The sequence below is a fragment of the Panthera uncia genome, assembly GCF_023721935.1.
Source record: "Panthera uncia isolate 11264 chromosome C1 unlocalized genomic scaffold, Puncia_PCG_1.0 HiC_scaffold_3, whole genome shotgun sequence".
Taxonomy (NCBI): domain Eukaryota; kingdom Metazoa; phylum Chordata; class Mammalia; order Carnivora; family Felidae; genus Panthera; species Panthera uncia.
Window position 1 is genome coordinate 3,232,252 of NW_026057584.1, and position 27,973 is coordinate 3,260,224.

Consider the following 27,973-nt stretch of genomic DNA (forward strand, 5'->3'; position numbering starts at 1 on the left):
TGACAGCAGGCGACTCGGCCCTGGAAGGAGAGCCCGCGGGGAAACCCCGGCCAGCATCCCAGGGGCCCGGAGGACACCGGGGCAGACGGCCTGGGGCTGGAGGGCAAGGCCTCTAACCTCAGGGCCGGCTGGGAGGCAGAGAGGGCTTCTCCGTCCCTGGTGAGGGTTCTGAAACTGAAACTGAAACTGAGTCGCATAGCAGGGGTGGAACCCGGCAGGGGTGGGACTGGACGCGGCCATCGGCACACCGAGTGAGTGTCCTGTCGAGTGTCGGCCAGCCCGGCCACCAGGTGGGGGGCAAAGGAACGAGCAGGGAGAGCCAGAACCCCTTCCCACGCCCCACTCCCAGAGGCAGGCTGCCGGCCGGTCTCACTCTCCAAAGCTGAACATCTCGGCTTCTTTCTCCTTCCAGAAGGCGAAACTGCGGTCGATGTAGCCACAGATGTCCTCGCTGTTGAAGCTGCCCCGCTGGCAGCCGGACCCCGGCCTCTGCGCGGGGGGCTCGGCGCTGCTGCTGCTGGGCGCGGCGGCGGGGGGCAGGGGCCCCAGGGGCGTCAGCCCCGACTTGCGGCCGGGCTCCGCGTCCCAGGCGGGACCTCGGCTGGAGCCGAAGAAGCGGGCTTTGATGTCCTCGAAGCCGTCGGTCCAGGCGCGGCGGCCGGCGGCCACCTCGTCCGTCACGGCCTTGTGGAAGGCGCGCACCGCGTCCCAGCCGTGGGCGCCCAGGTGCTCGAAGACCTCGAAACACAGCAGGTGGCGCATCTTGCGCTCCTCGGCCGGCAGCTCGCACTCCAGGAGCCGGAAGTAGCCCAGCATGAAGAGGTCCAGCGTGAGGCCGCCGTAGGGCACGGGCGCCCCGTCCACGTGGGGCAGGAACTGCTCGGGGGACAGCGGCCCACGGGGCCGCCGGCTCAGCCGCCGCAGCTGCCGGGCCGGCACGTGTGCCATGATGGCCTTCCAGTTGCCCAGCAGGTGGGCGATGACGTGGCGCTGCTGCCACAGGTGGCCGAGCCGGGGGCCCTCGCTGGGCGGCGGGGGCGGCGGGGGCGGCAGCCCAGGGCCCCCCGCCGCCTCCCGAGCGGGCGGCGCCGCGGCGCGGCGGGCCTCCAGGGTCCCGCAGGCCGCGGCCTTGAGGGCCGGCGCGTAGGCCGACTTCTTCCAGTGGCTCAGGAAGAGCGTCACGATGCGCTCCTTGCGAAGGCTGGCCAGGTGGGCGCCGGGCGCGGCCCCCGCCTCCGACGGGGCCTCCTCGCGGCCGATGCCCGAGTCGCTGGCCTCCTCCGCGTCCCCCGGCGCGGGCGCCCCTCCCGCGGGGCTGCTGTGGGGCTGCGGGGCTGCGGGCCAGCAGCCTCTCGGGCACCGCCCGGCCGGGGCCCCCGGCTCCCAGGGGCCCGGGTTTGGGGCGCAGGACGGGCCCGGAGCGGACTCGAAGTTGCCGCGCAGCGATCGCACGGACACGCCGCACTGCTGGATCTCGCGCTGCGCCTCGCTTCTGGGGGGGCCGGCGGGGGCCTCCGCGTGGGTCTCCCGCGGGGGCCTCCCCTCGCCCTGCACCAGCCCGTTCATGCCCTTCAGCAGCAGGGACATGCTGCGCACCAGCCGGGCGACGTGGCTGCACCAGAAGGGCAGGGGCTGCTCGCCGCGCCCCGCCTCCGAGGCCCCCGAGGGGCCCTTGGGCTCCGCCGCGGGGGCGGGAGCCTCCTCACCCTCGGGGCCGGGCGCCCGGGGCAGGAAGCGGCTGTGGACGGTGATGCTGACCAGGGGCGCGGGCAGCAAGGCCTGCAGCTCGGCCGCCAGGCGGCCCAGCTCGCTCTCGTACTCCTGGCAGCGGCGGCGCAGCTGCAGGTCGGCGATCTGCTTCTCCAGGTAGACCAGGTCGTCCTCCGTCAGCAGCTCCCCAAAGGGGCCCAGGATGGCCTGGTGCGTCTGCGAGTACCGCCAGGCCGCCGGCTCCGCGGGGCCCTCGCTCCCGCTGTCGCCCTGGAGGCGGGGAGGCCGGGTCAGCAGCGCCCCGAGCCCAGCCGGCAGAGGGCACGTTGCCCCCGAGGGTGGGCTGGCCCCCGGTGCTGCCACGGAGCCCGGCCCGGCCCCTCAACTCCAGCGGGCCCTCGGCCGGACTTGGAGAATAAACCGGGAGGCTGGCCGGCCCCAGTCCCGAGTCTGAGGCTCGGGGCAGCCACTCTGCCCTCTGGGCGCCCCGTCTTTGCCCTCAGAACGGGGTACCTCTGCTCTGCTCTGCCACGCCCACATCCTAATCTCATCTCCTCAGCGTTTAATCCGAAGGCTCTCTCTCCTCAGACCCCTCCCCGCCCCTCCCACCAAGCTCCAGAGCCTTCTGCGGTTGGGTGGCTGCTTCTGGCTCTCTGCTCTGGGCTCTCCTGCTGGCTGCCCTCCCCTCCCCCCCGGTGCTCACGGCCTGTGGGACAGGGACCCCGAGCTGGCCCCCTCTGGGCTCTGTGCCAGCCCGATTACAGCTCAGGACCCCCTGGGGGAGGAGCCCCATTTCACAGGTGAGGGGCCTGAACCACCACCTGCTTTTGCCCAGAGGCCTGGGGCTGTCTGGTCCCGGGCAGTGCTCTGCACGACTAAGTTCTGATTGCCGGGCCCAGCGGGCCCAGAGCACGGAGCAGAGCCTGCGCCTGACGAAGCCGACAAAACCGGATCCCTCCAGGGTTAAGACTGGAGCTACTGTGCACACGACAGCTAGGGGGAGCTCGCTACTCGGCTCAGATTCCCAAAGGCTCCCCAAAGGCCTGACACTGAGCAGTCCTGTAACATGCGCCTGCCCGTTCCCTCTCTGACCTCACCTCTGTCCGTCACACCTCATTCACTGCACTCAGAGGGACCAGCCTCCTCCTGGTCCTTGGGCTGCCCACTCATGCCTCAGGACCTTTGCACTTATTTTCTCTCTGCTTAGAATCACTTGTCCCAAATTCTCGCAGGGCTCCTCTCTCCTTTCTTTCTGGCCCCTGCTCAAGGCCACCTCCCCAGACAGGCTGCCCCTGAGCACCCGTATGGAATCGTCACTCCCCTTCCCCCTGCTCTGCTTCTCTCCATGACACCTGGAATCACCCTCCCTGCCCCCCCCCCATCCGGTGCCCAATCACCCTGTCTTCCCTGCTGGAACGTGAGGGCTGGGAGCGCAGGGCTGGTCTCCCTCACTGCCTAGAACACGGCCTGACACGAGGTAGAGGTGGGATAAAAATGGTTACATAAAACAACACGTGGAAATAACACCTCTAACCAGGTGAAGAAGTTCCCAGCTCCCTGATCTGGTTCAACTTCATCGTCTGGCAGAGGAGGAAGCTGGGGCCACAGAGGGGAACGCACTGGGGCGCCCGGTCGAGGTGTGGACTCAGGCCCCGCACCTTCCGCGTCCACCTGCCAGGACAGAGCCTTCTGCCCCGCCTCCACTCTCTACCCCTTGGCCCCGCCCCGCCCCACCCCTCTCCGGCAGGTCCCCGCCCCCTGCCCCGCCCCGCCCACTCTCACGCCCCGCCCTGCCCCACCGGGCCCCACCTGGGCCTGGGATTCGGGGTCTGCGCCCAGGCGGGCTTGCAGCTTCCGCACCATCACCTGCCGCTTCCACTCTGGGATGGGTCGGCCGCGCTCGTCCTGCGTGGGCACCAGCCAATCGAGGTCGCCCGAGGGCAGCCTGTCCAGGTGCAGCGTGGCCAGGCAGTCTGGGGCGTCCCCCGCCGCCATCTCCTCTCCCTGTGCAGACTCGGGTGGGTCACTCAAGTCCCTGAGGGGACCTCCCCCCCTGCCCCGGGACCGGTGGGGAGGGCCACATGGGGTGAGCAAGGCCCAGGGAGGAGGGGGTGGGGACAGGCCAGAGAAGGGTGGGGAGACCCAGCCTGGTAAGCGTTGGCTTCTGAGGGCAGGGACCCCTGGTGTTCTGTGGGATCCAGGTATGTGAGTGGGGCGATCTCTGAGAGAAGCAACCCCGAGATTCTTCCCTTGTTCTATATATGGCAGAAGAGGTTGCCATGTGGATGGGCAAACTCATTTGGAGAGCAGTTACATAGGGAAAGTCTGGTGGCCAACTCTGAACTGCAGGACTTGTCAGAGCCTTTAAAATGCTGTGTGCCCTATAACTCTCCAAGAGGGACAGCACCATGCAGCATTTCCCAAACTTGCACCGGACATCTCAGGGGCTGAGAGTTCCTGGCACCCTTTCAAGGAAGGGGTGGGTTGGATTTATAAAGGCCTCAGGCCCAGAAAAAAAAAGGAGAGAGAGGAGCTGGCCTCCTCCAGTGGGCCCGGGGCTGGGGGGGGGCCCCTGGGGAGGGGGGCAGTAGCCCCCAGCCCCCCCCCCCCCCCCCCACCATGGACAACTGCATCTCTGCCCCGGAAGTGACCTGGCTGGGCCACACAGAATACTGATGAGAGGCCAGGTGAGCTTGGGGGGTTGGCTGGGGGGCCTTGGGAGAGGGACGAGGAGGCAGGAGGCGTACCGCGGGGACGGCGGTGGCGTCGGTGGTGACCCTTGGGGGCGCCGCGCAGGTTATCTGCTCCCTCGGCAGAGGTGGGTCTTGCTGGTCAGGCCAGGCTGGGCTGGGAGACTCTACTGCGGGGGGAAGGGAAGCAGAGTCAAGGGGCTTCCCGAGAAGGCAGGGGTGGGGGGTAGAGAACCCTGGATCTAGGGCAGAGCTGGTATTCCTGAAGGACTCCTAGACTTGCAGCCAAAGTTGCAGCCAGCCCCCAACAAAGCGCCCGGGGACCCGGGGTGCTGGACCTCTGCGGGCGCCTGTGGGGCTTTCCAAGCCTGGCCAGTTGGATAACCTGCATTTTAGCCCCTCACCCGCCCCTGGAAGGAGCGGGGGAGGGCACAGGGTGGTCTGGGGACCTAAGGCAGCCCCTCCCAAAGCATGCCAACATGCACACCAGGGCCACACCCTGAGCGAGAAACAGGTCCTGCACCACACACGCACACACACGCACACACACGCACACACTCCTCCGTGGGACTGTATAACCACAACCCACTCCACGAAATGGTGCTAACCCTCACAAATGTGGGGCCTGCTGAGATTTTTCGTGTTCCGTTTCAATTTTTTTTAATGTATATTTATTTTTGAGAGAGAGAGAGAGAGAGAGAGAGAGAGAGAGCATGAGCAGAGGAGAGGCAGAGAGGGAGACACATGTCCGAAGCAGGCTCCAGGCTCTGAGCTGTCAGCACAGAGACCGACACGAGGCTTGAACCCACAGACTGTGAGATCGTGACCTGAGCTGAAGCCAGGCGCTTAACCGACTGAGCTACCCAGGCGCCCCTCCGTTTCAATTTTTGGTAGAACGGCCCTAATTCCCTAACAGTCAGCGGCCTGCCCCTGCCAGTCCGTGGACATCCCACCTGCCGGGGGCTCCAACCAACAGCAGCAGATCCAGAAGCGGCCTGGGCCCCGGTGACCTGACCTTTGAGATTTACCTCTCTCTGGACAAGCCAAGGCCCAGGGAGGGAATGAGGCTGCCCAAGGTCACACAGGCAGGACGTCCAGGCCCTGGGGGCTCAGAGCTCACAGAGGGACCCCGGAGGGCTGCGCAGGGGGCCAGTTAATTGTAAGTGTCCTTTATGGAATATGTTGATCCTCCCTTTAAAGAAGCAACCCAGACAGTAATGGAAATTTGGGAGAAGCTGGGGGCTGGGTGGTGGGAGGGATGACCCCAACCGTGTCCTGAAGCTCTTGCGGGCCCGGCTGCCCGGAGTCCACTGCTCTCCCAGCCCCCCCCCATCAAAGGACCTCAGAGGCGGGGCCAGCAACGCCCACTCCCCGCGCCTATGGTCCAGGCCAGTCTCCCCTGGAGACGTGTACTCACAGGTGGGGCTCCTGAAACCCGAGCCCCTCATTCCATCCTCCGGGGCGCGCCTGGCAGCTGACAGTGGAGGAGGCGGAAACGGTGGTGGCGGCGGCGTCATCAGGAGGGGCACCTGGGGGTGGACACGGACCTGGTCAGCAGGAGGCCCCCGTGAGCCCGGCTTGGGCGCCGCATGACTGGTGGGGTGGAGGGGGCATCCGGCAGGCTGGCCGGGGCCCAGTGTCCCTGGCGGGGGAGGAGGGCTTGGAGAGGGTGAAGTGCGCAGGAGTGAGGTTCTGTCCTCCCGTGTCTGCCCACCCCTCCATGCCTGGTGACCAGGACTCCTCGCGCTCCCCGTGTACTTGTCTCAGTGCCGTCACTCACCGTGCCCCCGCATGTGGCCACCACCACCGGCAGGTGAGCCCCCCCCATCTAAAGGCCTGGCTCAGCCTTTCTCTGGAACCAGCTTAACGCGGCAGCTCCGGGGGCTGGGTCAGGGCCAGGTGTCCAGCCTGTGCTTACCTCTCTCTGGCCTTATGAGACATGCGTGCACACACCTGCACCCGTGCACTTGTGCACACACTCACACATGCGTGTGTATACACGCGCACGCACACACGCATGTACACATATATATGCGCGCCCCCACATACACGCTCATGTACACGCAACCCCCCCTCCCTGACCGTCCCGGACTTCCGTGCTGAGACGAAGTGCCTCGAGGGCACCCCCCTCTGATAAGAGAGCAGAGTCCCCGCCAACGGGCACAGAGGGAAACCGCGAGGCATTTAGAACACTTCTCAGAGCCACAAGCAGGGGCTGTGGGGCTGTGGCCTCACCTCGGAGCAGTGGTGTAGTGCCCAGGCCACCCCCTCCCCAAGGCCACTTGGAAACAGAGATCACCGAGTTCAGTCCCAGGGAGCTTGGTGGTTGGGGAAACCCAGGCCCGGCACTGCAGGGGCACCCCAAACTCACCCCCATAGCCTGCCCCATGTCCAGGGCAAGGCACAGACCTGCCTCTGGCCACCTCCCCCACCCCCAGCACTGACAGGTGGCAGCCAGGAAGAGCCTTTGACCTGGAGCTCTCTCCCCAGCTGAGCCCTGAGCAGCCTCAGCTTTTGGGACCGACTGACGGAAGCCAAGACTTCTGGGCCAGCTGACTAGCCAGCAGGAGACACGGGGCGTGCAGGCCACTCTAACAGCACAGGGGTGCCAGCACGGGGACAGTGCTCACCTCCTTGCCCCCTGCGTGTCCCTCCTTCGGCAGCAGAGAAATCACTTTTTGGTTTAAAGATGAAAGTTGAAGTCCGGCCGACGCCGTCTCTTGGACGGCAGACCTCGGGGCCCCGGGCCGCGTCACGGAGGCCCTTCTGACACCTGATTGCCCCGGCTCGCGTCTCCAGCCAGTCGGACCACAGCCGCACCCCCCTCAGCACCCCACCCTGGCCGTCAGACTGGAGCTCCTCACCCCTCCTTCCGCGGGCAGCGGAGGCTGGACACGCCTCCAGGTTGGGGCTGCAGAGAGCCCCGAGCAGGACAGAGGACATGGTTCAAAACAGCCCCACGTGGGATGTGTGGCCTGTGGCCGGGACCCGTGTCTGGAGGGTGTGGCCCATGTTGCAGCGCCGTTTGATGCTCTGCTGTCTCTGTCTTAAAATCCTTAATCATTTTGGGGGCCCTGGGGGGCTCATTCGGCTGAGTGTCCAACTTCGGCTGCAGTCATGACCTCACGGTCTGTGGGTTCGAGCCCCACCTCGGGCTCTGTGCCGACAGCTCGGAGCCTGGAGCCTGCTTCGGATTCTGTGTCTCCCTCTCTATCTGCGCCCCGCCCCTGCTCATTCTCTCTCAAAAATAAATGTTAAGAATTTTGTTTAAATAAAAAAATAAATTTCTTAATCATTTTTGAATAAGCAGCCCCAAATTCGTCATGCGCTGGCCCTGCATGTGATACAGCTGGTCCTGCTGGACAAACCCCTGGGTCACTCTGAGTGTCCCCTTGCTCACATCCTGATCCCACCTCCCTTCGAGGAGGCACTGACTGACTTCAGCTCGGCGGTGCCCTCAGGAGAACCCCTGGCCCGCACCCGAGTGTCTCCAGACGCTCCATCGCTCTCCTGTCCAGGCCCCGCGGCCCACTGTGGCCACTGGAAAGGGACACAGCCTGAAACCCCGTCTGCCCGGCCACCACGCACCTCACACCTCAGTCCTCGCGGGAATCCGTGTGGAGATCCCGGGAGCCCCGGTGGGCTGGGGTGCGTCCGCCGGCCCCCGGCCCGGGAGGACCCGCAGAGACGGGCCGGGCTGTGCACGGGCAGCTGCAGCCGTCCTGGGCTGTCAGGACCTGTAGCAGCTGCCGCCCCGGGGAGAGCAGGAGGTGTGGCATTAATATTTGAAGGCGGAGGTATCGGGTGGCCAGGCGGGCTTGGGGTGGCTGTGGGATCCCTTACCATGCACCTTAACCCTCCACGGTGCAGGGGAGCAGACCGTCCGGGGATGCGGGCGGGACTGAGATCCCTGGGTCAGACAGAGGGATCCTCTGGTACAGAACCCCTCTCCCACAGCCCCCCCGGGGAGCAGACGGGGAGACAGGATCAGAGAGGGCAAGGGGCTTCCTCAAGGCCCCAGAGCTGGGATGCGGGAGAGCTGGGATCAGAATCTTATTTGAGCCCCTAGTCCTTGCTCCGGGAGGCCCTCGGATCACTGCTCCTTTGGTCCAGGGGCATCAGCAGTAGAGGAGGAGGCAGATGGGTGGCCCTCGGGGGGCGGGGTGGGGGGGCTGGCGCCAGCTGGGTCTCTCGCACTCCTTCCACGGATGCAAGTTCTGGCTGCATTTCTAGGGACAGACCCAGAGGAACCTTGTTGCTCCCAAATAAAATGGGGGTCCCCCAGGCTCCACCATCCCTCCCCCACCTCCTGTGTGCCCAGTAGCCATCTGGGCCCATATCACATCACGCCGGGACCCAATAAAACATGATGCTTGCTCTCTGCAACGTGCATTGGACCCGGGACCCTTGTGCCGTCTCCCAGCATCCACGACACAGACGTTTGCTGGCTCACGACCTTCAAGCAGGGTTGAGTCAGACCCCAGACCCTGTGGCACAGCTAGAGAGCCTGGCCCTGTGGTCCGACGGAGGACGGCTGAGCCCCGGGGGCGCCCGCACCGCAGGGTCCCCCTGCTGCCCGGGCCCCTGCCCCGCCAGGACTCCCCCTGCTTCCTGCCCCTGCCTGGGAGCCCTCGGCCCCTCCGCTCTCAGGGGTGGGGGGCACAAATCTCCCCACCCCCTGGAGGACTGCGGACTCAGCTCGGGCCACAGTGGCCTCTCAGGCAGGGGGAGACGAAAGAGGCCGGCAGTTGGTTTGAGGCCCAGGGAAATGGACTTGGGCCCCAGAGTGGCACCTACAGCCTGGGAGACCTCGGGGCTGAATCCTGCTCTAACCCTCACCAATGAGAAGCGCTGGGGAGCCACTCCCCGGGCCTCGGTTTCCTCGCCTGTAAGTCAGGAAGATGAGGGGTTACGGGGGGTGCCTGGCAGGACCCGGCACCGGTAGGGCTCGGACCTGATCCCCGTGGTTACCCTGGAGAGGCGCTCACCCGGAGTTCTAACCGGGTCCGCTGTGCAGCTTCCCAGGTGGCGGGAAAACCGGCATCCTGACTAAGCGAAGCTGCCCGGAGCCGAAGGAGCACGGATACTGGGCAGGACACCACTGCCCCCGAACCGGGCAACTGGCCGGAGGCCGGCAGACATCTGGGCCTGGGCTGGCGCCCTTCCTGCGGCCTGCTGTCTTTTCCTGTTTTCGGTGAGATTTGAGCAATGCTGTGCCCGCCATGCATTATACATAGAGGACAGCTGTGGCGAGCAGGGTTACAGGCCTGTAATGCCACCCGGGCGGAGAAAATCATGACCCACAGATGGGTGCCGGACACCGGTCACCATGGCTGAGATTCAGTTACTGGCCGCACAGCCAGGCCCCACCTCTCCCTGGAGAGGAGGCTGTCCGAGGGAGTCCCTTGCCCTCTCTGGGCCTCAGTTTCCCCAGCCGAAAGGAGAGGGTCCTAGAGTCCTTCTGGACCTAGGGGAGGGACTTAGCCCCCACTGTGCATCTCCTCTGCCTTCACAGGGCTCTTCAACCCTGTTTTACAGATGGGAAAACTGAGGCTCGGAGATGCTCAGAACTCGCCAGTGCTACCCAGCCAGAAGGAGCCACCCCAACCCCGGAGGGAGGGAGTACAGGCCTAGGGGTGAACAGGACAGTCCGGATGCTCTGGAAGGTGCTAGGGGGCTCGCCCCTCCCCTCCTGGAGGGCCGTGCTCGACACCTGAGGCCGCTGTTCATCAGTGCCACCACCTGACCAGGACTTCACTCACACCCGGCCCTGCAGCTGCCGCCCCTGGAGCCCCTGCCCCACCCAGGTCAGAGAGGCCCAACCCCTCACTGTGCAGAGCGGTGCCTGAGAGCCAGGGGGGCGGACAGACCTGGCCCAGGCTGAGGTGGGGCCTGGCCTCCCTGAGCCGTGGGCAGGGCCTGCCTCGCCACCAGCAGCCCGGTCTTGTCCCCCGGGCCACGTCTCTGGAGACCCACGACCTCCCCGGGGCCAGCGCAGGCTGTCCTGTGGTGCGGAAGATGACAGCTTTGGCCTCTCCTGAGCCCAGCACAGGAAGAGGCCGGCACGGCCACCTGTGGATATTGCGTTTCCATCAATATTGCATTAGGCGCACAGCCCCCACTCCTGGGCCCCGGGGCCCACAGCTGACGCCCTGCCCTCCCATGGGGCCAAGCCTGCGAGTGCGAGGCAGGCGGCCTGGGAAGGGGGACATGCCAGCCACAGGCGAGGGACTGGCCTGCTGCCCTGGGCGCTCAGCGAGGCAGAAGGGAGGCTCCGGTCCTCACCCCGAGTCCCACACGGGCTCCCCCAGCTCCCCGCAGACACAGCAGTGAGCCCGGGGTGGGGGGGCCACAGGGTCGGCCCAGACTGGTTGGGGAAGCCCGCAGAGACCAGAATTCTGTCTCGAATCCCGTGGTGATACCTGGGAGACGGCCAGGGCAGCAAAACCCCCCAGCAGCTTGGGACGGGCCGGTTCTCCACGGCCCGGGGAGTCAGGAGACCGCAGAACCCCCGGCCCCCAAAAGAGCTGGGCAAAGAGGCCAGGGGGTTCTGGCAGGTGTGCTGGCACCTGGGGATGGAAAGCTGAGGTCAGGGTCGCTGCCCCGACAGGCTGGGGACGGGCCGGGGACCCCACCCTGAGGCCAGGCGGGACCTGCTCCCCGGCAGCCGAGCAGCGCCCACCCCACCTCCTGATCTCACCTTCCAGGTTGGCCCCAGGAACCACACAGGGACCACACAGGGGCTGCGAGGGTCCCCGAGGGCCGGGACACTCCTGGCTTGTGGCCTGGGAAGCTCCGCCCACTACACCGGGAACCTGCCGAGCCCGACCAACTCCTCGAACCCGAGCCCAAAGGCAACATACGTACATCATTCCGCAAATAAATTACTTCAAGCAGTAAGTTCTCGTTTCTCAAACCACAACAGCAGGGCACTGACATGTGCCCCAGGGCACCCGAGCTGCCCCGAACTGCAGCGAGCCTGGGTGTGGGTTTCAGGTGGCGGTGACAAGAGGCTCCTGGCAGGGGCCGGGTGAGGACTGTCCCACAGGCCCAGGGCCAGGGAGGCCTGCAGCTCTGCCTCCGTTGGTCCTGGGTGCTCCTGAGGGAGAAAGAGGCACGGCAGCAGTGCCACAGTGAGACCTGGCTTTGGGGGGCGGGGGGCAGCTTCCCCGGTGGACCTCAGGCTCTCACCCGGAAATGGGGCCAGGTGGCCCCAGGGACACCTTCCGAAAGGGTGGCCACTAAAGCAAAGTGGCAAGAGCTGTGGCAGGTGGGGACTAATCTGTCAGAGCAACTGCCTTGGGCCTGGAAGGGGGGAGGGATGGGCGGGAGGGACCCAGGGTACCAGGCTCCACGCGGACCACACCGCTGACTCCAAGCCACCTGTGTGCCCGGCCCCACCCACTCTTCATTCAGGCGCACTTGAGGTGGCCTGCCGTGTGCGGGGGGCTGGCCCAGCAGGATGCGTGGGATCCTTGTCCCACGGATGGGGAAATGGCTCGGTGGGGTGTGGAGCCACGAGGGCCGCGCCGAGATGGGGGCACGGGGCTGGAACCTGCTGCCTTCTGCCTTCAGGATGGCCACGGGGCTGGCACCTCACCAAGGACCCAGGGCCCTGCTCCTGCCCCCAGGGTATCCTCAGTCTGACAACGTCACCCCACAGGAGTCCCGGCCAAGGTCCAGCCACAAGCCCAGCCCTGGTCTCGGCCATAGCCCTGGCCCCTGCCCCGACCCGTCACAGCCCCGGTGGGAGGCCCAGTCATGGCCCCAGTCACAGCCCTGTCATGACCCCAGTCATGGTCCTTATCACAGCTCCGGTCACAGCCCCAGTCACAGTCCCAGTCCCAACCTCTCTCGCGGCCCCTGCCATGATCCCTGCCATGGCCCATCACGGCCCCGTCACAGCCCTTGCGGCTGCCCGGCCCTGGCACCCGGCCAGCTGACTTGTGGCGCTGGCTCGGTCCCGGCCAGGCCCCTTCTCCTGGGAACAGCATGGTGTCTGCAATGAGCTTTGTCTCTAACTCGGCCATCAGGGCGGCAGGAGTCCCGTCACCCCGGCCCCCGGGGACGGACGGGGACCGTGGAGCTTACCGGCCGGGCGGCCTCCTGCAGGAAGCGGGCGCAGTCCCCGTGTCCGTGGTAGTCGGCCAGGTCGGCTGCCGTGCACCCATCTTTGTCCCGCAGGGAGGGGTCCACGTGGTGGGAGACCAGCGTCTGGCAGCACTGCAGGGAGGGGGCACACGAGCGACCGCTGGGCTACCCGCCTGCGCCCACGGCGCTCACCAGGTGCGACGGAGAGAGGGCGCCGTGCCCGCCCCACCTCACAGGTGGGAAACCGAGGCCGCCGACAGCCGAGGGACTTGCCCAAGGCCCCGCCGCCATTCACTGCAAGGACAGGGCTTGAACCCCCGCGCCCCACCAGGCAGCAGCACGCCCTCGTCCCGGACAGAAACCGAGGCACCCGCAGTAAGGAACTGGCCAAGGGCTCAGCCGGTGAGCAGGCGGTATGGCCAGCATGGGGGCTCGGCCCTGCCCTCGTAGTCCGTGCCCCGGGCTCTAAATGCGGAACCGGTGTCCGTTTCCACAGCAGCGCTCAGAGGTGTGCATCATTCTCATGCTTAGAAACAGGAAAACGGAATGATGGCCGGTTACTGCCGGATTCGTGAACAGGGGTGGGTGATTCCAGAATGACGGAGGTTTAGGTCTGCAAATCTGCGAGGTGGCTGTGCCAGCAGCGGAACAGGCGGCGGATGGATCCCATCAGGGAGCAGAGAAACAAGTCCCCAAGGACAATGTAAAACATGGACTAAATGTAGAAGCCGCCTTCCTAAAGCATCACGTGGGTAACTAGGAACCAGGCAGGCTCAGGAGCCAAGGAATATCCGGAGGGATGAACCCACCACTCAGAGCTGTCTTTGCCCCTGGGCACCTGGGGGGGCTCAGTCAGTTAAGCATGGACTCTTGTTTTGGCTCAGGTCATGATCTCACGGTGCGTGAGTTTGAGCCCTGCACCGGGCTCCATGCTGTCAGTGTGGAGCCTGCTTGGGATTCTCTCTCTCTCTCCCTCTCCCTCTGGCCCTCCTCCACTTGTACTCTCTCTCTCAAAACAAATAAGTAAACTTTAAAAATGAAAAAAAGAAGAAGAAGAACTGTTTTTGCCCTAAGAGTACGCTGACACAGGAGAAACGGTTATCTTTGGCAGCCTCGTGGGACTAGGGAGACCAGCCAAAGCTCACAGTCTTCCAAAGATGAGGGCTTGACCCTCATAGAAGAGGTAAACCAGAAGTCAACCAGCCCTCTGCTTCCCATCACTTGGTGGTCCAAGGAACCTTGAGCCTGGAATGTGGCCTGAGATCCTGGGCTTACAATTCCCATGTGTGTCCAACAGGCAGAGGGAAGTAAGGTATCACCCAAGGCCTCACATGACTCCTATGAATTATTTTTCAAATATAAGTTCCAGCATACAGTCAGACAAAATCAGGAGCACAAAGAAATAAGACACCAGAACCAGAACTAGAAGATCCAACCGGCAAGGAGATAGACCCACAAAGACCTGGGAACCCAATAGATAGAACACAACTGTGCTTCCTAATTTCAAAGGAATAAAAATCAAGCTTGAAAATGTAGGCATGGAATTATAAACTATGAAAAGTGACGTGGTAGATTTGAGAAATGAGTATCAGTAGGTCAGGAACATGGACATAATAACCAAGTTAAAAATCAAAGCTGTAGGATTAGTAAACAGAAAATTGGGCAGACGCAGCACAGACAGACTAAAAGATGTGAACAAAAACACCAGCAGACACAAGAAGGCCTAAAATATGTGCGGGGCACCTGAGTGGCTCAGTTGGTCGAGTGTCTGACTCTTGGTTTTGGCTCAAGTCCTGATCTCAAAGTTTGTGACTTTGATCCCTGCAATGGCCTTCATGCTGACGGCATGGAGCCTGCTTGGGATCCTCTCCCCCTCTCTCTCTGCCCTTCCCCTGCTCTCTCGCTCTCTCTCTCTCTCTCTCTCAAAATAAATAAATAAACCTTAATATTTTTTAAATAAATAAAATATGTGTAATAATAATCCCAGAAAGAGATGAGAAAGAGAATGGGTGCACAAGTCACTGAAGGGATAATGGCTGGGAAATTCACGGGACTTCTGGAAGCACCAAAGCACAAATTCAAGATGCTCAAGCAATCCCAAGTGAGAGAAATAAAAAGCATTCCAACTCAGGTCATAGTGAAATTGCAGAAAACCAAAGACAAAGTGAAAAACCTTAAAAGCGACAAGAGAAAGAATGATTATCTTCAAAACCATGGCCCCTCTCAGCTGACTTCTTTGTAGAAACCACAGGCAATGAATGAATGACATTTTCAAAGCGGTGAAAGAAATAAGCTGAAACGACAAAGCTACAGTTCTATACCCAGCAAAACTATTCTTCAATACTGACAATGGGATAAAGATGTTTCCAGACAAACAAACAAAACAAAACTAAGAATTGGCCTGCAACAAACCCACACTAACAGAACATCTGAGGCATCGGCTTCAGACTGAGGGAAAGGGATCCTATATGGAAGGCTGGAGAAGCCAGAAAGAATGAAGATGACAAAATGGTAAATTTGTGGATAACTTTAAGCCTTTATTCCTTGACCGAATGGAAAACAATAATGTCAGACAGTTTTTTTTAAACTGCAGAAAGAGAACACATTAAAAATGGTGACCCCATTGCATTCTAGCCTCATCGACACCCTGCAGACTTTCTTGCTCCCTTCCTTCTTGCTACTGGCCTCTAGGCTGTACCTTGAAAAGCTCAAGTCCATCCGTAGGGAGCTGGGGGTTGCCAGGGACCATCATGCTCACCACGTGGAGAAGGCTTTGCCCAAGAGATGGGGAGGCAAGTCCTTCCCACGTGCCTCATGGCACCAGGCACCATTCTGGAGTGACACGTGGACCATTGATTCAATCCCAATGTCACCCTGTGAAGTTTGTTACTGTGCCTGCCATTACACAAGAGGACATGAGGCACGGAGAAGGACAAGAAGCCTCCCCAAGGTCATACAGCTGGATTCACAGCAATGGCACTAAGACCCCATGATCTTCATAGGCACCCTAGACAGAGGAGCATCACAGGACAGTGCAGGGCTGGAAGAGACCTCAAGGAGAAATTAGCCCAGAGTCCCCCATGCCATCAGTCCCAATGCCCCCTCCTTATTACAAATATTTTCTAATACCCCATTCACTATTCTAACATGAACTCTAAATATAATGCAATTTGCTTGCACGTGTAATAATTACTATACATTTTTGAAAAATTTTTAATGTTTATTCATTTTAGAGAGAGACAGCACAAGCAGGGAAGGGGCAGAGAGAGAGGGAGACACAGAACCTGAAGCAGGCTCCAGACTCTGAGCTGTCAACACAGAGCCCGACGTGGGGCTGGAACCCATGAACCATGACCTAAGTCAAGATCATGACCTAAGTCAAAGTTGGCTGCTCAACCGACTGAGCCACCCAGGCGCCCCTAATAATTACTATATTTATATTTTATAAGTATTTATTAATAATCATTAGTGACATTCTATTAATAATAATTAATATATATTTTAAAAATTGCTACTACACTCTAATATACAGGAGAAAAAAATAATTTATAATTTAAAAGACATGCATTTTACTGTGTGAATGTTTGGGCACGAATGCACCGAAGACAAAGTCTGATGTCAGTATCGTGAAAAAATGAGAAAAGCATTGAAATGGACAAAACAGATTACTCAGTGTCCTGCTTAGGACACTCTGGTGGTTATTTCTGCCTTTCATTCACTGCCTTAGAGCCAACTACTCTGCAAGCTGTAAAAAAAAAAAAAAGTTCATATTATAAATATAAAGTTCATAATATAAATATAAATTATAAATATATATAAATATATATACTGATCTTACACTTCAAACTGCGGAGACTCAAACATCAGTGATGCCATGTTCCCAGACAGTGAGTAGTTCTTACTAAAGTGCTAAATAAAATACTATCTGCCCTCAACACACACAGTGGGACCATTCTTGGGAAGGTCTTATGTGTACTAAAACTATGAGAAATGTTGGAGTGTGTGTGTACACATATATCTGCATTTAGATTCCGAGCTTAGATAATTACATATACTTGAGCTGGGTTCAAAGCCCAAGTAATTATAAACAGGTTTCCCACCGACACGCATGTCAGAGCCATTGGGAAATTGTGTGGGGCGTGAGACCTTCTGTCATTTTGTGCAGGACTGCCCGGTGAATAGCAGGTCCCCTGGTGTCCCCTCCACCACAACGCACCTCGATCACTGGACCAACCAAAACCAGCCCTGAAATTTCCAACACCCGCCACAGAGGGTGCTGCCCTGTTGAGAACCAAGTACTCCTTGGTCACGTGCTAAGCAGGTGCTCAATCACTATGTGTTGGATGAGCGAGTATCTGAATGAAGGAGAGCGAACGGGTACACATCAGAGGGTCTGACCAATTAGCCTCTCATAGGCGCAGGAAGTCGACCGAGGCGATCATGCTCAGAATGCCTTTAGGGACTCCTGCAATACTCAGGAAGCTCCCTTCTTGAATTAGCAGCAACTCGACGTTAGGTAGAGAACTACCAGGGAGTTATAATCACTTTTCTAAACCTTGAGGGAACCTCATTTACACCTGTCTTCTGTGGTTTCCTTCTCAACCTCAACACCAAAACCCCAGACCACACCCCCTCTTATGGCAACTTCCTGCAGCGTGCCCTCCTCTCGAGATCCCGATCCCGTAGCAGCCTCCTGATGCAGCGTGAAAACTGCAGAGAGGCTGCAAGGCCTGCCACGGGGGACCGCTTGCTGCCAGCAGGAGCCCCTCCTCTCTGCTCCGTTCTAGCAGTCTGGCCACGTCTAGCCCTCTCCCTCGCCAGAAATCCTGCTCCTTCCCATGTTCAAATCGCCTCGGTGAGAAGCATCGTCTCTACGAATTCTTCCTAGATGAGCTCAGCTAATGCCATTCGCACAGACAGTTCTTGAAACTGTATATTAGAATCACCTGGGGTGTTTTAAAAAAGTCCTGATACTTGGAGGCTCCAACTAGAGCCAATTAAGCCAGGACGTCTGGGCGAGTGGAGCCCAGGTGTTAGGATATTCTAAACCCGTCCTGGAGAGTCCCAGGGTGCAGACAACTTCGAGAACCAGTGTGCCAGCACTATACAAAATGTTAGCAAATGAAATTCAGCTACATATAAGAGAGACAACGTATCATGATCAGGTGGAGTTTGCTCCAGGAATGCAAGGTTGGTTTAATATTGTTAACAGTAATCAGAGTAGAAAGCAAGGTCTTGAAGAGCTATTTGCACACCCACTTCCGCTGCAGCATTGTTGACAATAGCCGAGAGGTAAAAGCAACCCAAGTGCCCACTGGGGGATGCACAAATAGAAGCGATGTGGTCCATCCACACACCGGACTATTAGTCTTAAAAGGGAAGGAAATTCTGTCTTGTGCTACCACATGGGTGAAACTTGAGGACATTCTGCTGAGTCAAACAAGCCAGTCACAAAAGGATAAATACTGTATGATTCCACTCATATGACATTCCTAGAGTAGTCAGTCACGCTCCTAGGGACAGAAAGTAGCAAGGCACGTGCCAGGGGCTGAGGGAGGGGGAGTGGAGAGACGTTCGATGGGGACGGAGTTTCAGTTTTGAGAGATCAGAACCTAGAGATCTGCCGTAAGACAGCGTGCATATAGTTACCACCACCACGCTTAGAGATGGTTAGGAGGGTAAGTTCTACGCTACGTATTTTTTACCTCAATTAAAAAAGCAAGTAAGTATGATTCGCATCATTCAAAGCATAAAGACCGTGATATAGTAAGACAAAAAATATGCTAAACAATCATTGCTCTCCTTTGGAAGCTGCTAGGACACCAGCTCTTTATTCCGAGGTTTTATTTTTTAAATCGGTGGGGGTGGGGCACCTGGTTGCTCAGTCAAGTGAAGCATCCGACTTGTGATTTTAGCTCAGGTTGTGATCTCACAGGTGTGAGGTCGAGCCCCAAACTGGGCTCCTTGCTGGGAGTGGAGCCTGCTTAACATCCTCTCTCCCTCTCTCTCTCTCTCTCTCTCTCTCTCTCTCTCTCTCTCAAAACAAACAAAAAAACAGGGGGGGGGGGACTGTCCCAGCTGAAGAACCTAAGGAGATACGAAGACCAAATGTAGTGTGAGGGGACACCCGGGTGGCTCAGTCTGTTAAGCATCTGATTTCGGCTCAGGTCATGATCTCATGGTCCGTGGGTTCGAGCCTCAAGTTGGGCTCTGTGCTGACAGCTCGGAGCCTGGAGCCTGCTTCGGATTCTGTGTCTCCCCCGCTCATGCTCTCTCTCTCTCTCTCAAAAATAAACATTAAAAAAAATTTTTTTAATGTCGTGTGATATCTTGGAGGTAATTCTGGAGCAGAAAAAAGACATTAAGTAAAAAACGAAGGAGATCTGAATGAAGTATGGACTTTGTTTAGTAATACTGTATCAACTTTGGTTCATTAATTGTGACCAATACACCATGCGAATTAAGTTGCTAATGATAGGGGAAAACGGATGTGAGTCTGTGGGGATTCTCTGTATTCATGTCTCAATTGTTCTAGGAATCTAAAATCATTCTGAACTATTATAAAATAAGCATTTATGGTAAAGTTGTGGGGGAGACCAAGTGTTATCCTATATTTCCTGGATGGAGTATATTTCTGGCACTGTTTATGGATTAAGAGCCTCAACAGGCAAACCTCTAGTGCGTGGCCCTTGTTTAGCGATTACACTGTAGTCGGGGAAGTGGACGTGGGATGACATCAGCAGGCTGGACGTGAGGTGACGGCAGGACCTTACTATGAATTATTTTTAGTTGTGATGACGGTTTGAGGCTGTGATAAAAAAAAAAAACAAACAAAGGGAGTCCTCATCTCTTGGAGACATTTGCTAAAGAATTTTTCTTTTCTTTTTCTTTCTTTCTTTCTTTCTTTCTTTCTTTCTTTCTTTCTTTCTTTCTTTCCTTCTCTCTCTCTCTCTCTCTTTCTTTCTCTCTCTCTCTTTCTTTCTTTCTTTCTTTCTTTCTTTCTTTCTTTCTTTCTCTTTCCTTTTCTTTATTATTTCTGAATAAAACAAAGTGCTATCTCTGGTTTGCTCTTAAATAACCCAGTGGCAGGGGGAGGGGCTGAGGAAGGAACAGCGCCCAGACGGGTAAGTTCTTTTTTTTTTTTTTTTTAATTTTTTTTTAACGTTTATTTATTTTTGAGACAGACAGAGACAGAGCATGAACGGGGGAGGGTCAGAGAGAGAGGGAGACACAGAATCTGAAACAGGCTCCAGGCTCTGAGCTGTCACCACAGAGCCTGACATGGGGCTCGAACTCACGGACCGCGAGATCATGACCTGAGCCGAAGTCAGACACTTAACTGACTGAGCCACCCAGGCACCCCTAGACGGGCAAGTTCTGATCCCATGCTCTTTTGTGGGTTTAGAATTTCCAGAATGAAAAGATTGAAAGAAAATCTGTTCTCGGCTTTGCGGCCTGAGTTATTTTATGTTTGTATGAAGGAGGCTCGGACTCTTGGCTCATCTGGTTGACTTCTTGGGCTCGTGTAGAGCGTTTCATTTGAAGGAAGCCCCCCACTGTGGCCGCCGTTCTCAGCCGCACAGACTGGCTGGGCTCAGGGCTCCCCCGGTCCCTCTGAACTCGGGGTTCCCTCACCTCCTTGGACCCTTCTGTTGTCACGTAGCGGGACAAAAAGCAAGACCGACTCACCCTCTTCTCCCAGGCCTGCCGAGGACTGTCCTGGCCCCACCTGAGGCTCGCCCTGCCCTCCGACCCGCTGTCGCCTCCCTGCCTAGGTAGGGGATGGAAACCGGGGGGCGAGCCTGGAGGGCCAAGTGGTGGCCTGGAGGAGGAGGGAGGGAGGGAGGATAGCTGGAGCGGAGCGAGGGGAGGAGCGGAGAGTCAGAGGAAGACAATTTCCAACGAGCGGCTGTGCGCTGGGATGGGGGCTCCTTTGCCTTCTTTGAAAGGAACGAGCGTCTTCCTGTGACTCTTGCTTGTGACGGTTGCTCTTCCTTGACGCCTCTGACACCGGGCCACCTGGGCCCCGGGGACACTGTGGCTTCCAGCCAGGAGCAGCCGTCCCCAAGCCTAGACCCCAAATGGGATACCTAGCTGCAGCCGATAAAGCCCTCCCTCTCGACTGGCCTGCCTGGCACCTTGCAGCAGGCTGGGCCCTGGGGGGGGTCGTGGGAGGTGGCCTCCCCCTTTGGAGACCACTATGTGGGGCTGGGGGTGGGGCAGGTGTGCTTTGCTCTTAGATATTCTCTGGTCCTGACTTCACGTGAGGTCTCTGTGCTGGTGGTGCCCGTGCAGGGGCCAGGTGCTGAGGGCTGGGTCTGTTCTCAGTGTTGGGCCTTCCTTAAATATTTATTTTTTGATTTTTAAAGTTTATTTACTTATTTTGAGAGAGAAACACAGCATGTGAGCAGGGGAGGGGCAGAGAGAGAGGGAGACATATAGAGACAATCCCAAGCAGTGGGATTCGAACTCACGAACCTCAAGACCATGATCTGAGCCGAGATCAAGAGCCGGACGCTTAACTGGCTGGGCCATGCGGGCGTCCCTGGGCCTTAAATATTTAAACATCACCCCTTCCTACTCCAGGGTGTCTGCTTCCTGGAGACTGGGCCACGTGAGTCCCCAAGATTTACTAGATAATAGCAAGAGGGCTAACCCCGCACCCCTGCTCGGCCCGGCCCCCCAGTGCTCACAGCAGAGCGCAGCAGCCAAGGGCTGGCCTGGGAGGGCCCTCGTGGAGCCCAAACCCCGGGACGACACACACCGGGGGTCTCTGTGCAAAGCAGGGGTATGCACGGAGGGGAGAGTGTGGATTTTGCCCCCAGATAAATCAGAGTCTGGATCCTGGGCAGTGACTGCCCCTCTGAGCCTCACTTCACCATCTGTAAAAGGGGAAGCAGGACACCTCTCCTACAGGGCTGAATAACTTAGACAGGCAGCGTCTGGGCGTGGCGAGCTTTCCGAGGCTCCTGGGCTCTACTGCGCGGCCCCCCCCCCCCCCCCCCCCCCCCCCCCCCTCCCCCCCACTGCCCGTTCTCTGCTGCATCGTGGAGAGGGGTCCCACCCCAGGAGTCTGTCATGACGGGGGCACCCATCAGCAGGAGCCGGTCTAGAATGGGTGTGTGGCCGCCTCGAGCTGCAAAGTGGAGGGCCGTGGCCCCCTCGTTATCCCGTGCCGCCAGGCCAATGTCGGTGAACGTGACCTGGGGGAGGTGAGGGAGAGAGACCAGCTGAGCAGGTGACCACTCCCAGGGAGGGTGGTGTAGCCGGGAGGGAGCCCAGCACAGAAGAGGGAGGCCACCTTCCCCCGGAAGCCCCGGGGACAGCCATGTGACCCAGGCCGCTAGGGAAACGCGAGGGGCTCTTCTAGGCAAATTCTGCCTTCCTGGTGGAAGGGGCTGGGGGGTGTGGTGTCTTTTTCTTTTCTCCCTCTTCCTGCCTTGCATGTGCCCGGCTTTCACCATAAGGGAAAGGCCAGGAGAAGAGTAGGGATGCAGCCTGATGGGGCTGGGGGCTGATCCGAAGTCAGTGGCCTTTGCTGCTTCTATGTGGGAGGGACAGCAAGAAGGACATCTAGCCCAGCTGTGGCCTGCAGCCAAGAGCACTGCAGGAAGCCAACAGTGATCCGGGAACAGAGCCCACCCATCAGCCCCAAGGGAGGGGCTGCCCAGCCCTGGAGACAGTGAACCGGGTTAGAGGCGGCAGGCAGACGGGCCAGGAGGCCATCTGGAAAGACCTTTCTGGGCCTCAGGGCCCATGGCCCCGGCTGCTCCTTCCCTGGGATGAGCTCCCGGTGCTCCCTGGGGCTCGGTGGACACTCTTCCCTCCTGCCCACCCTCCCCACCCCCGCTGCTGCCTCCAGCTGCTGCTTCTGCCCCAGCAAAGCCCCGTGGCTCAGCTCCGTGAGCTCAGCGCCTGCTTGTGCACGGCTCTATGGCCAGAGATGCCAGGACTCGGGTCAGGAATCCAGGTGTGGGGACAGGCACATCGGTGGCGTCAGAACCGCAGGAGAGGGCATGGGGCATGTGAGGACAAGTCCACAGGGAGGCTAGGGCCGGGCTGCAGGGCTCTCTCCTGGGAGTGGAGCTGGCTGGAGCAGGAGTAGCTGTGGGAAGGCAGCCCCGCAGGGACACGGCCCGGGGACACGCCTGGGGATACGGCCTGCAGCTGTGCCCCTGCTAGGTGCCTTGGGGGCCCAAGAGCCAGCCTAGGAGGCAGAGCGGCAAAGGGAGGCCGGAGGCAAATGCTGGCAGCCTCATAGGCCAAAGCGGGTGGCTGGACTTCATCCCGAGGCCGGGGGAAATCATTTCTTCCTCGTTCATTCATCTGCTAGATAAACATCTCCAGAGCCCTTACTATGGCCGGGAATGTGGTCCCTGCCTCCCAAAGGCAAATTTACAGTGTATCAGGTGTTGGTGCCATGGAGGAAAGACAGCAGGACAGCAGGACAGAGGGCTGTGTGGGTGGCGCCACGAACATGGGGGGACCAGGCAGACATGTGGAAGCTGCTCGGGGAGTGAGGCCAGCCTACTGGAGGAAGAGCCGGGAGCCGCGGCCCCGTGGGGAGCAAGGACAGTTCTGAGCCACGAAGGGCTCTGTCCTCTCCACCAGCAGCCAGTGCGACCTTCAGACTGGTCACTCCTGGCTCAGAGTCCCTCCGGGGCTCCCAGGTCCCTCAGGAAGGAGCCCCGGTCCTCTCGCTTTCCCTGCTCACTCTGCCCCACAAATCAGGTTCCCCCCAGCTTGGACTGAATGCCAGGCCCTCCTCCTCCACGCTCTGGGCGCCGCCCCTTGCCCAGCCACCCCCCTTTTGGGCCTACCTCCTGCCCCTCCTCAGGGAGACCCCCCCCCACACACACTCTGAGACTCCACTGGGCCTGTGCAATGAACCCTCGAGGATCCCAGAGACCTCGCCTGGTCTGGTTTCCTGAGGCGGGGGCACATCTTGGAAAAAGGCACCCCTGCCCCAACCTGGGCCACTCTGTTCTGGGGCTCCCGGCTTCCTTCTGGAAGCAGGCCTGAATCGCCCCTCCATGGGTCCAGAAGGGAAGAGACAGGGACTGGTCCAGGACAGTTGGGCCCAACACACCCCAACAAGTGGCCTAACGGCAGGGCCAGGAACTGCCACCGCCTGGTGCTGGCTTCAGAGCACTTGGGTGTCCCCAACCCCGAGAGCCCCCAGGACTCCTGGGGAAGGGGCCACAGTCCTGCAGGGGACTGCCAGTCAGAGCTGGGGGCTCCAGGCAGCACTCCCTGAGCGCACACGTGGGGGCCCAGAGCGATGGCCGGGCACATCTGACCCCCCAACAACCCTGTGTGTCCCCAGTTTTCCTGTGGGCAGACTGAGACCCAGAGAAGTGGAGCCCCCGCCCTGGCCAGGCCCTGCTTGCTTGGGGGTGACTCTGTGGCCAGGGAAGGAACGGGTGCCAGCCTTCCGGGACCCCCTCCCGTCCACACCCCCGGCACCCCCTTACCAGCCAGACGACAAGCGAGTAGTGGCCACGGGCAGCAGCAGCGTGCAGCACGCTCATGCCGTCGAGGGCACGCAGGTGCACGTCGGCTTCGCAGTCCTTCACCAGGAACTGGGCCAGGTGCAGGTGGCCCTCCTGGCAGGCCAGGTAGAGCGGGGAGGCACCACTGCGTGTCTGCTGGTTCACGCCGCTACGGGGGAAGGTGAGGTCAGAGGGTGTTTGGTGGGGCCTGCAGGAGGCAGGGGGCTGCCCCCAGCCAAAGGCCCAGATCAAGGGGAGGGGAGGCCCAGCACTTGACCAGTCTGTTTGCGCCCAGCCCCACCTTACTGGCCACCTGTAGGGTTGTACAGGCTGTGCACTGCCCAAGGACACCATGGCGCCCCGCCCCCCACCACTGGATTCCTGGAATCCAGCTGTGTGCACTCCCCATCAAGCTGTTAAGCTGTTCATGGTGCTGGGGATTGCTGGGAGGGGGCACGTCTTAGGGGTGAATAGCCTAGTGGGGCCCGCAGCAGGCAGGTCATTGAACCTCCAGAGCCCAGGCCCTGCTCTGCAAAGTGTCCAGGGCCTGGCATCCAAATCCCAGGCCCTGGCATGGATTCTCCAATCCCACTCTGCCTCTGTGTGGCTGCAGGGCCCGGTGAGTTCTTGGTCCCTAGTGAAATGCTACAGGGAGGGGCAGTCCCTTACCCAAGGCCACCCCATCCCCTGGTGACCCAGACTTCACCTCTGGCTCCCGTGGCCAGTGCCAGGTGGGAATGTGGACCCTCGGGCGTGAGACATCACGTGCACACTTGTGTGTTTTGATGTGAAATCTCCAGGTTTTCAATGGTAGAAACTACTTTAAAAACGGTGAGTCTAAGAGACACTGTGTGGCTGGCCAGGCCCCAGGCGCCCAGAGAGTGTCCGTAGAAGCAAGTCCCCAAGACCTTCCCCGAGGGGTTGGGATCAGAAGGCACAGATCAGCGTTCCACCGCTGAGCTGTGTCAGGCCTTGCAGTGGGACACGCGTGGGTCAGCCGAAGAGCCAGCCATCCCAACAAGAGGCCCCCGAGGAGACGGGCACGGCCGGAGGTAGGCGGCTTCTGGGGAGACAGGCTAGGTCAGGTGTGGGGTGGACATTAAGTCCCACACCCAGCCAGGACAGCAGCCCTGGGAACAGGCAGTGGGAAGGCCGCGTGCATGGGACCTCTAGATGGCCCGTCACCGTGCCCACGGCATCCTTTATGTGGGGCAAGGACTGGAGAGCACTCACAATGAGGATGGGGACAGTGCTGCCCCCTGCCACACCCAGCTCACCCACCCACCAACTCCGGGCAGTGGGCACAGGGCCACCAAGACGAGACGGGCCGTCCTGGAGGGGTTCCCAGGGTGAGAATGGGGCGATGCGGCAGGATAACCCTGACAGGGACCTCAGTACCCTCCTGAGCGCACTGTTGGGCCTCTGCTCCCTTCAGGTGAGCTGAGGGTCCCCACCTTCCCAGCTGGGGGAACCTAGGACCTGGGGTGGCCCCGAGGCGGAGCCGGGAGCCACCTGAGCATCACAGGGAGCTTCCTGGCTGTCCCCGCTGCCCCTCCACACAGCAAGAACGCGCCCCAGTCTGCCTGCCCCACCTGTCCTGGCACCTGCACTGCCCTCGGCCTGCAGGATCAACATTCTTCCCTGCCGCCTGTCCCCCGAGCCTCCTCCGCCCCCACGGCGCAGCCTCCTCAGAGGCCAGCACTCCCCAGTGGCCGCACTGGCGGTGCCCTGGGTCCTCACCTGCCGTGGGCGGCCGCCAGGAGCTTCAGGCAGGTCAGGTCCCCACTGACGGCCGCGTGGTGCAGCGGCAAGGCCCCCTCCAGAGTCTCCAGCGTGGCCGCGTGGCCCTCTCGGAGCAGCCACTGCACCAGCACGGGGTGTGCGAAGCGGGCGGCCAGGTGCAGCGGGGACACCCCCGAGTCGTCTTGGTCCTGCGGGGGCACAGAGGGGCCGTGAGCCGTGGCAGGTCCGGACCCACCCCTGCCGGGCGGCACCCTCCAGCGCCAGAGCCGGCCGCCCAGCCCACACTGCCCGCCCGCCCGCCCACAGCTCCCGCTCTCCCCGCCTGCTGGCTGGGCCAGCTGACCTGCTCGAGGGAGGAGGCAGGGTGTGGGCTCACGTCCAGGTCTCCCGGGTCCAAACCCGTGACCCCGCTGCACCCGGCCTCTCTGTACTTGGCTCGCAGCCAGAAGGGCTTCCGCTGGCCCAACCGTGTCCATGTCAGGCTCTGCGGCCTGCTGGTCTGTCCCCTACCCCTGCCGGGCCCCCACCTGCCACCCCCGGGCCTCACAGCCAGAAGCATTCCCACCACAGGTGCCAGCACACCCGGTGTGCTGTGCCCCCCGGCACAGAAGTAGGGACCGCCCCTGCCCTGCTGCCCCTCGGGTCGTGGGGAGAGCTGATGGGGACGGCGGTACGGAGGCCGCCGTACACTCAGCTGGGACCACTGAGACTTCCCTGCCCTGGGACCCAGCGTGACCCCCGGGAGGGTGCCCTCGTGCCCTCTCAGGGCTTGTTCACGGTCCTCCCCGTCCTCTGGCTGCACAAAGGGACGCCGGGTGGGCAGGAAGAGGGAGAAGAGCCCTGGAGACCCCTCTTCTTACCATGAGGGCTCTCAGCCCACCGCCCCCCACTGCAGGGCTTCTGCTGTCACCCACCAAGGTCCCCAGTTGTACAAGCGGGTGCCCACAGCTCCTGAGCCCGTGTGCCCACCGCACTTCTCTACACACGCCTTTCTAGACCCTGTGGGAAACAGGCCCCACGACCAGTCCTGAGGACACTGGCGAGCCCTCCACTGGCAAGACCAGGCGCTCGGGTATGGAGGCCGGGTGCCCCTGTGTGGAGGCCAGGCTCGCTCATGTGGAGGCCACGTGCCCCAGGGTGGAGGCGGGCATGGGGAGAGAGTGCGGCCACTCTGTGCTGCTGGCCCCAGGGAACACGAGGTGGCTTAGGAGGCGGCCTTGGCTCACAAGGGCTTTGTGCTGGTTTGGGATGAGGCGGCCGTGGGGCAGGGACCGTGGGGCTGGCACGGCGAGTCCCCGAAACAACCCAGGGCCGCGGTGCCCACGGGAGCCCAAAGCTCCAGACTCCCTGGCCCACGGCTCCCGCCCCCCCCCAATCCGCGGGGACACTGGCCCCAGCCCAGCCGCTGTCCCGCTCACCTGCAGGCCGCAGCCTCCGTCGCGCACCAGCCAGCGCAGCTCGGCCAGGCTGCCCGTGGCCGCGGCGTCGTGCACCGGCGTGGCCCCGTTGTGGGCCCGCTGGCTGCCGGGCAGCTCGGCCTGCCGCACCAGGAACTTGACGCAGGCCAGGCGGCCGGCCCGGGCGGCGTGGTGCACCAGGCCGGCCCCCAGGGCGTCCACGATGCCCGGGCCCAGGGCACCGGCCTCCAGCAGCCGCTTCAGGGTGGCCAGGTCCCCATCCTTGGCGGCCGCGAGCGCCCGCTGCCCCTCCATCCTCCGGCCCGGCCACCCGGTGGCTCTCGGCGGCTCACGCACAGGCCGCGGCTTCCTGTTTCAGGCGTGGACGCAGCTCCCAGCTCCGGTTACCGATAAGCGGCACACAGGGCAGATGGGAGGCGGCAGGGGGGTGCGGGGAGGGGGGGCAGGCTGTGGGGACTACCCAAGCCACTCCCACGGTGCCCAGAGCTGCGGTGGGTGGAGGGCCCGGGGCCCAGGGGAAGGGTCCGCACCGGGTCCGGGTCCGGCGGCTACCGTCCTGCGGCTGGACGGTGCCCGTTTGTCCCTCGGAACCAGCGCTAAGGAGCTGCGCGCCGTCCCTCGTCCCGAGATGGACTTCCTGCGTCTGGTGTGTGTTCACAGTTACACGTGTCCCTCCAAGAAGGGGGAAGGCTCCCCAGCATCTGCTTCCTCGGGTCCGGGCAGCAGCCTGAGGCTGTGCTGGCCCAGGGGCGTGGGGGAGAGGCCACCCGAGAGACTCCGCTCTTCACAGTGGGGCCCTCTCCGGGCCACTTACCAGCACGCGAGCTGG

The 27,973-nt window shown here is 60.8% G+C and overlaps 1 protein-coding gene across 1 annotated transcript; it reads right to left on the reverse strand.

Annotated features, from left to right (window-relative positions):
* Nucleotides 1–278: 278 nt before the first annotated feature.
* Nucleotides 279–27,479, reverse strand: ESPNL (espin like). Its single transcript, XM_049614462.1, has 10 exons — nucleotides 27,145–27,479; nucleotides 25,724–25,914; nucleotides 23,966–24,152; nucleotides 21,500–21,694; nucleotides 12,492–12,656; nucleotides 5,836–5,929; nucleotides 5,484–5,501; nucleotides 4,458–4,570; nucleotides 3,520–3,714; nucleotides 279–1,980 (listed from the first exon to the last, which is right to left on the reverse strand). The coding sequence occupies exons 1-10, from the start codon at nucleotides 27,436–27,438 to the stop codon at nucleotides 370–372; spliced, it is 3,063 nt and encodes a 1,020-aa protein (XP_049470419.1). The 5' UTR covers nucleotides 27,439–27,479; the 3' UTR covers nucleotides 279–369.
* Nucleotides 27,480–27,973: the final 494 nt, after the last annotated feature.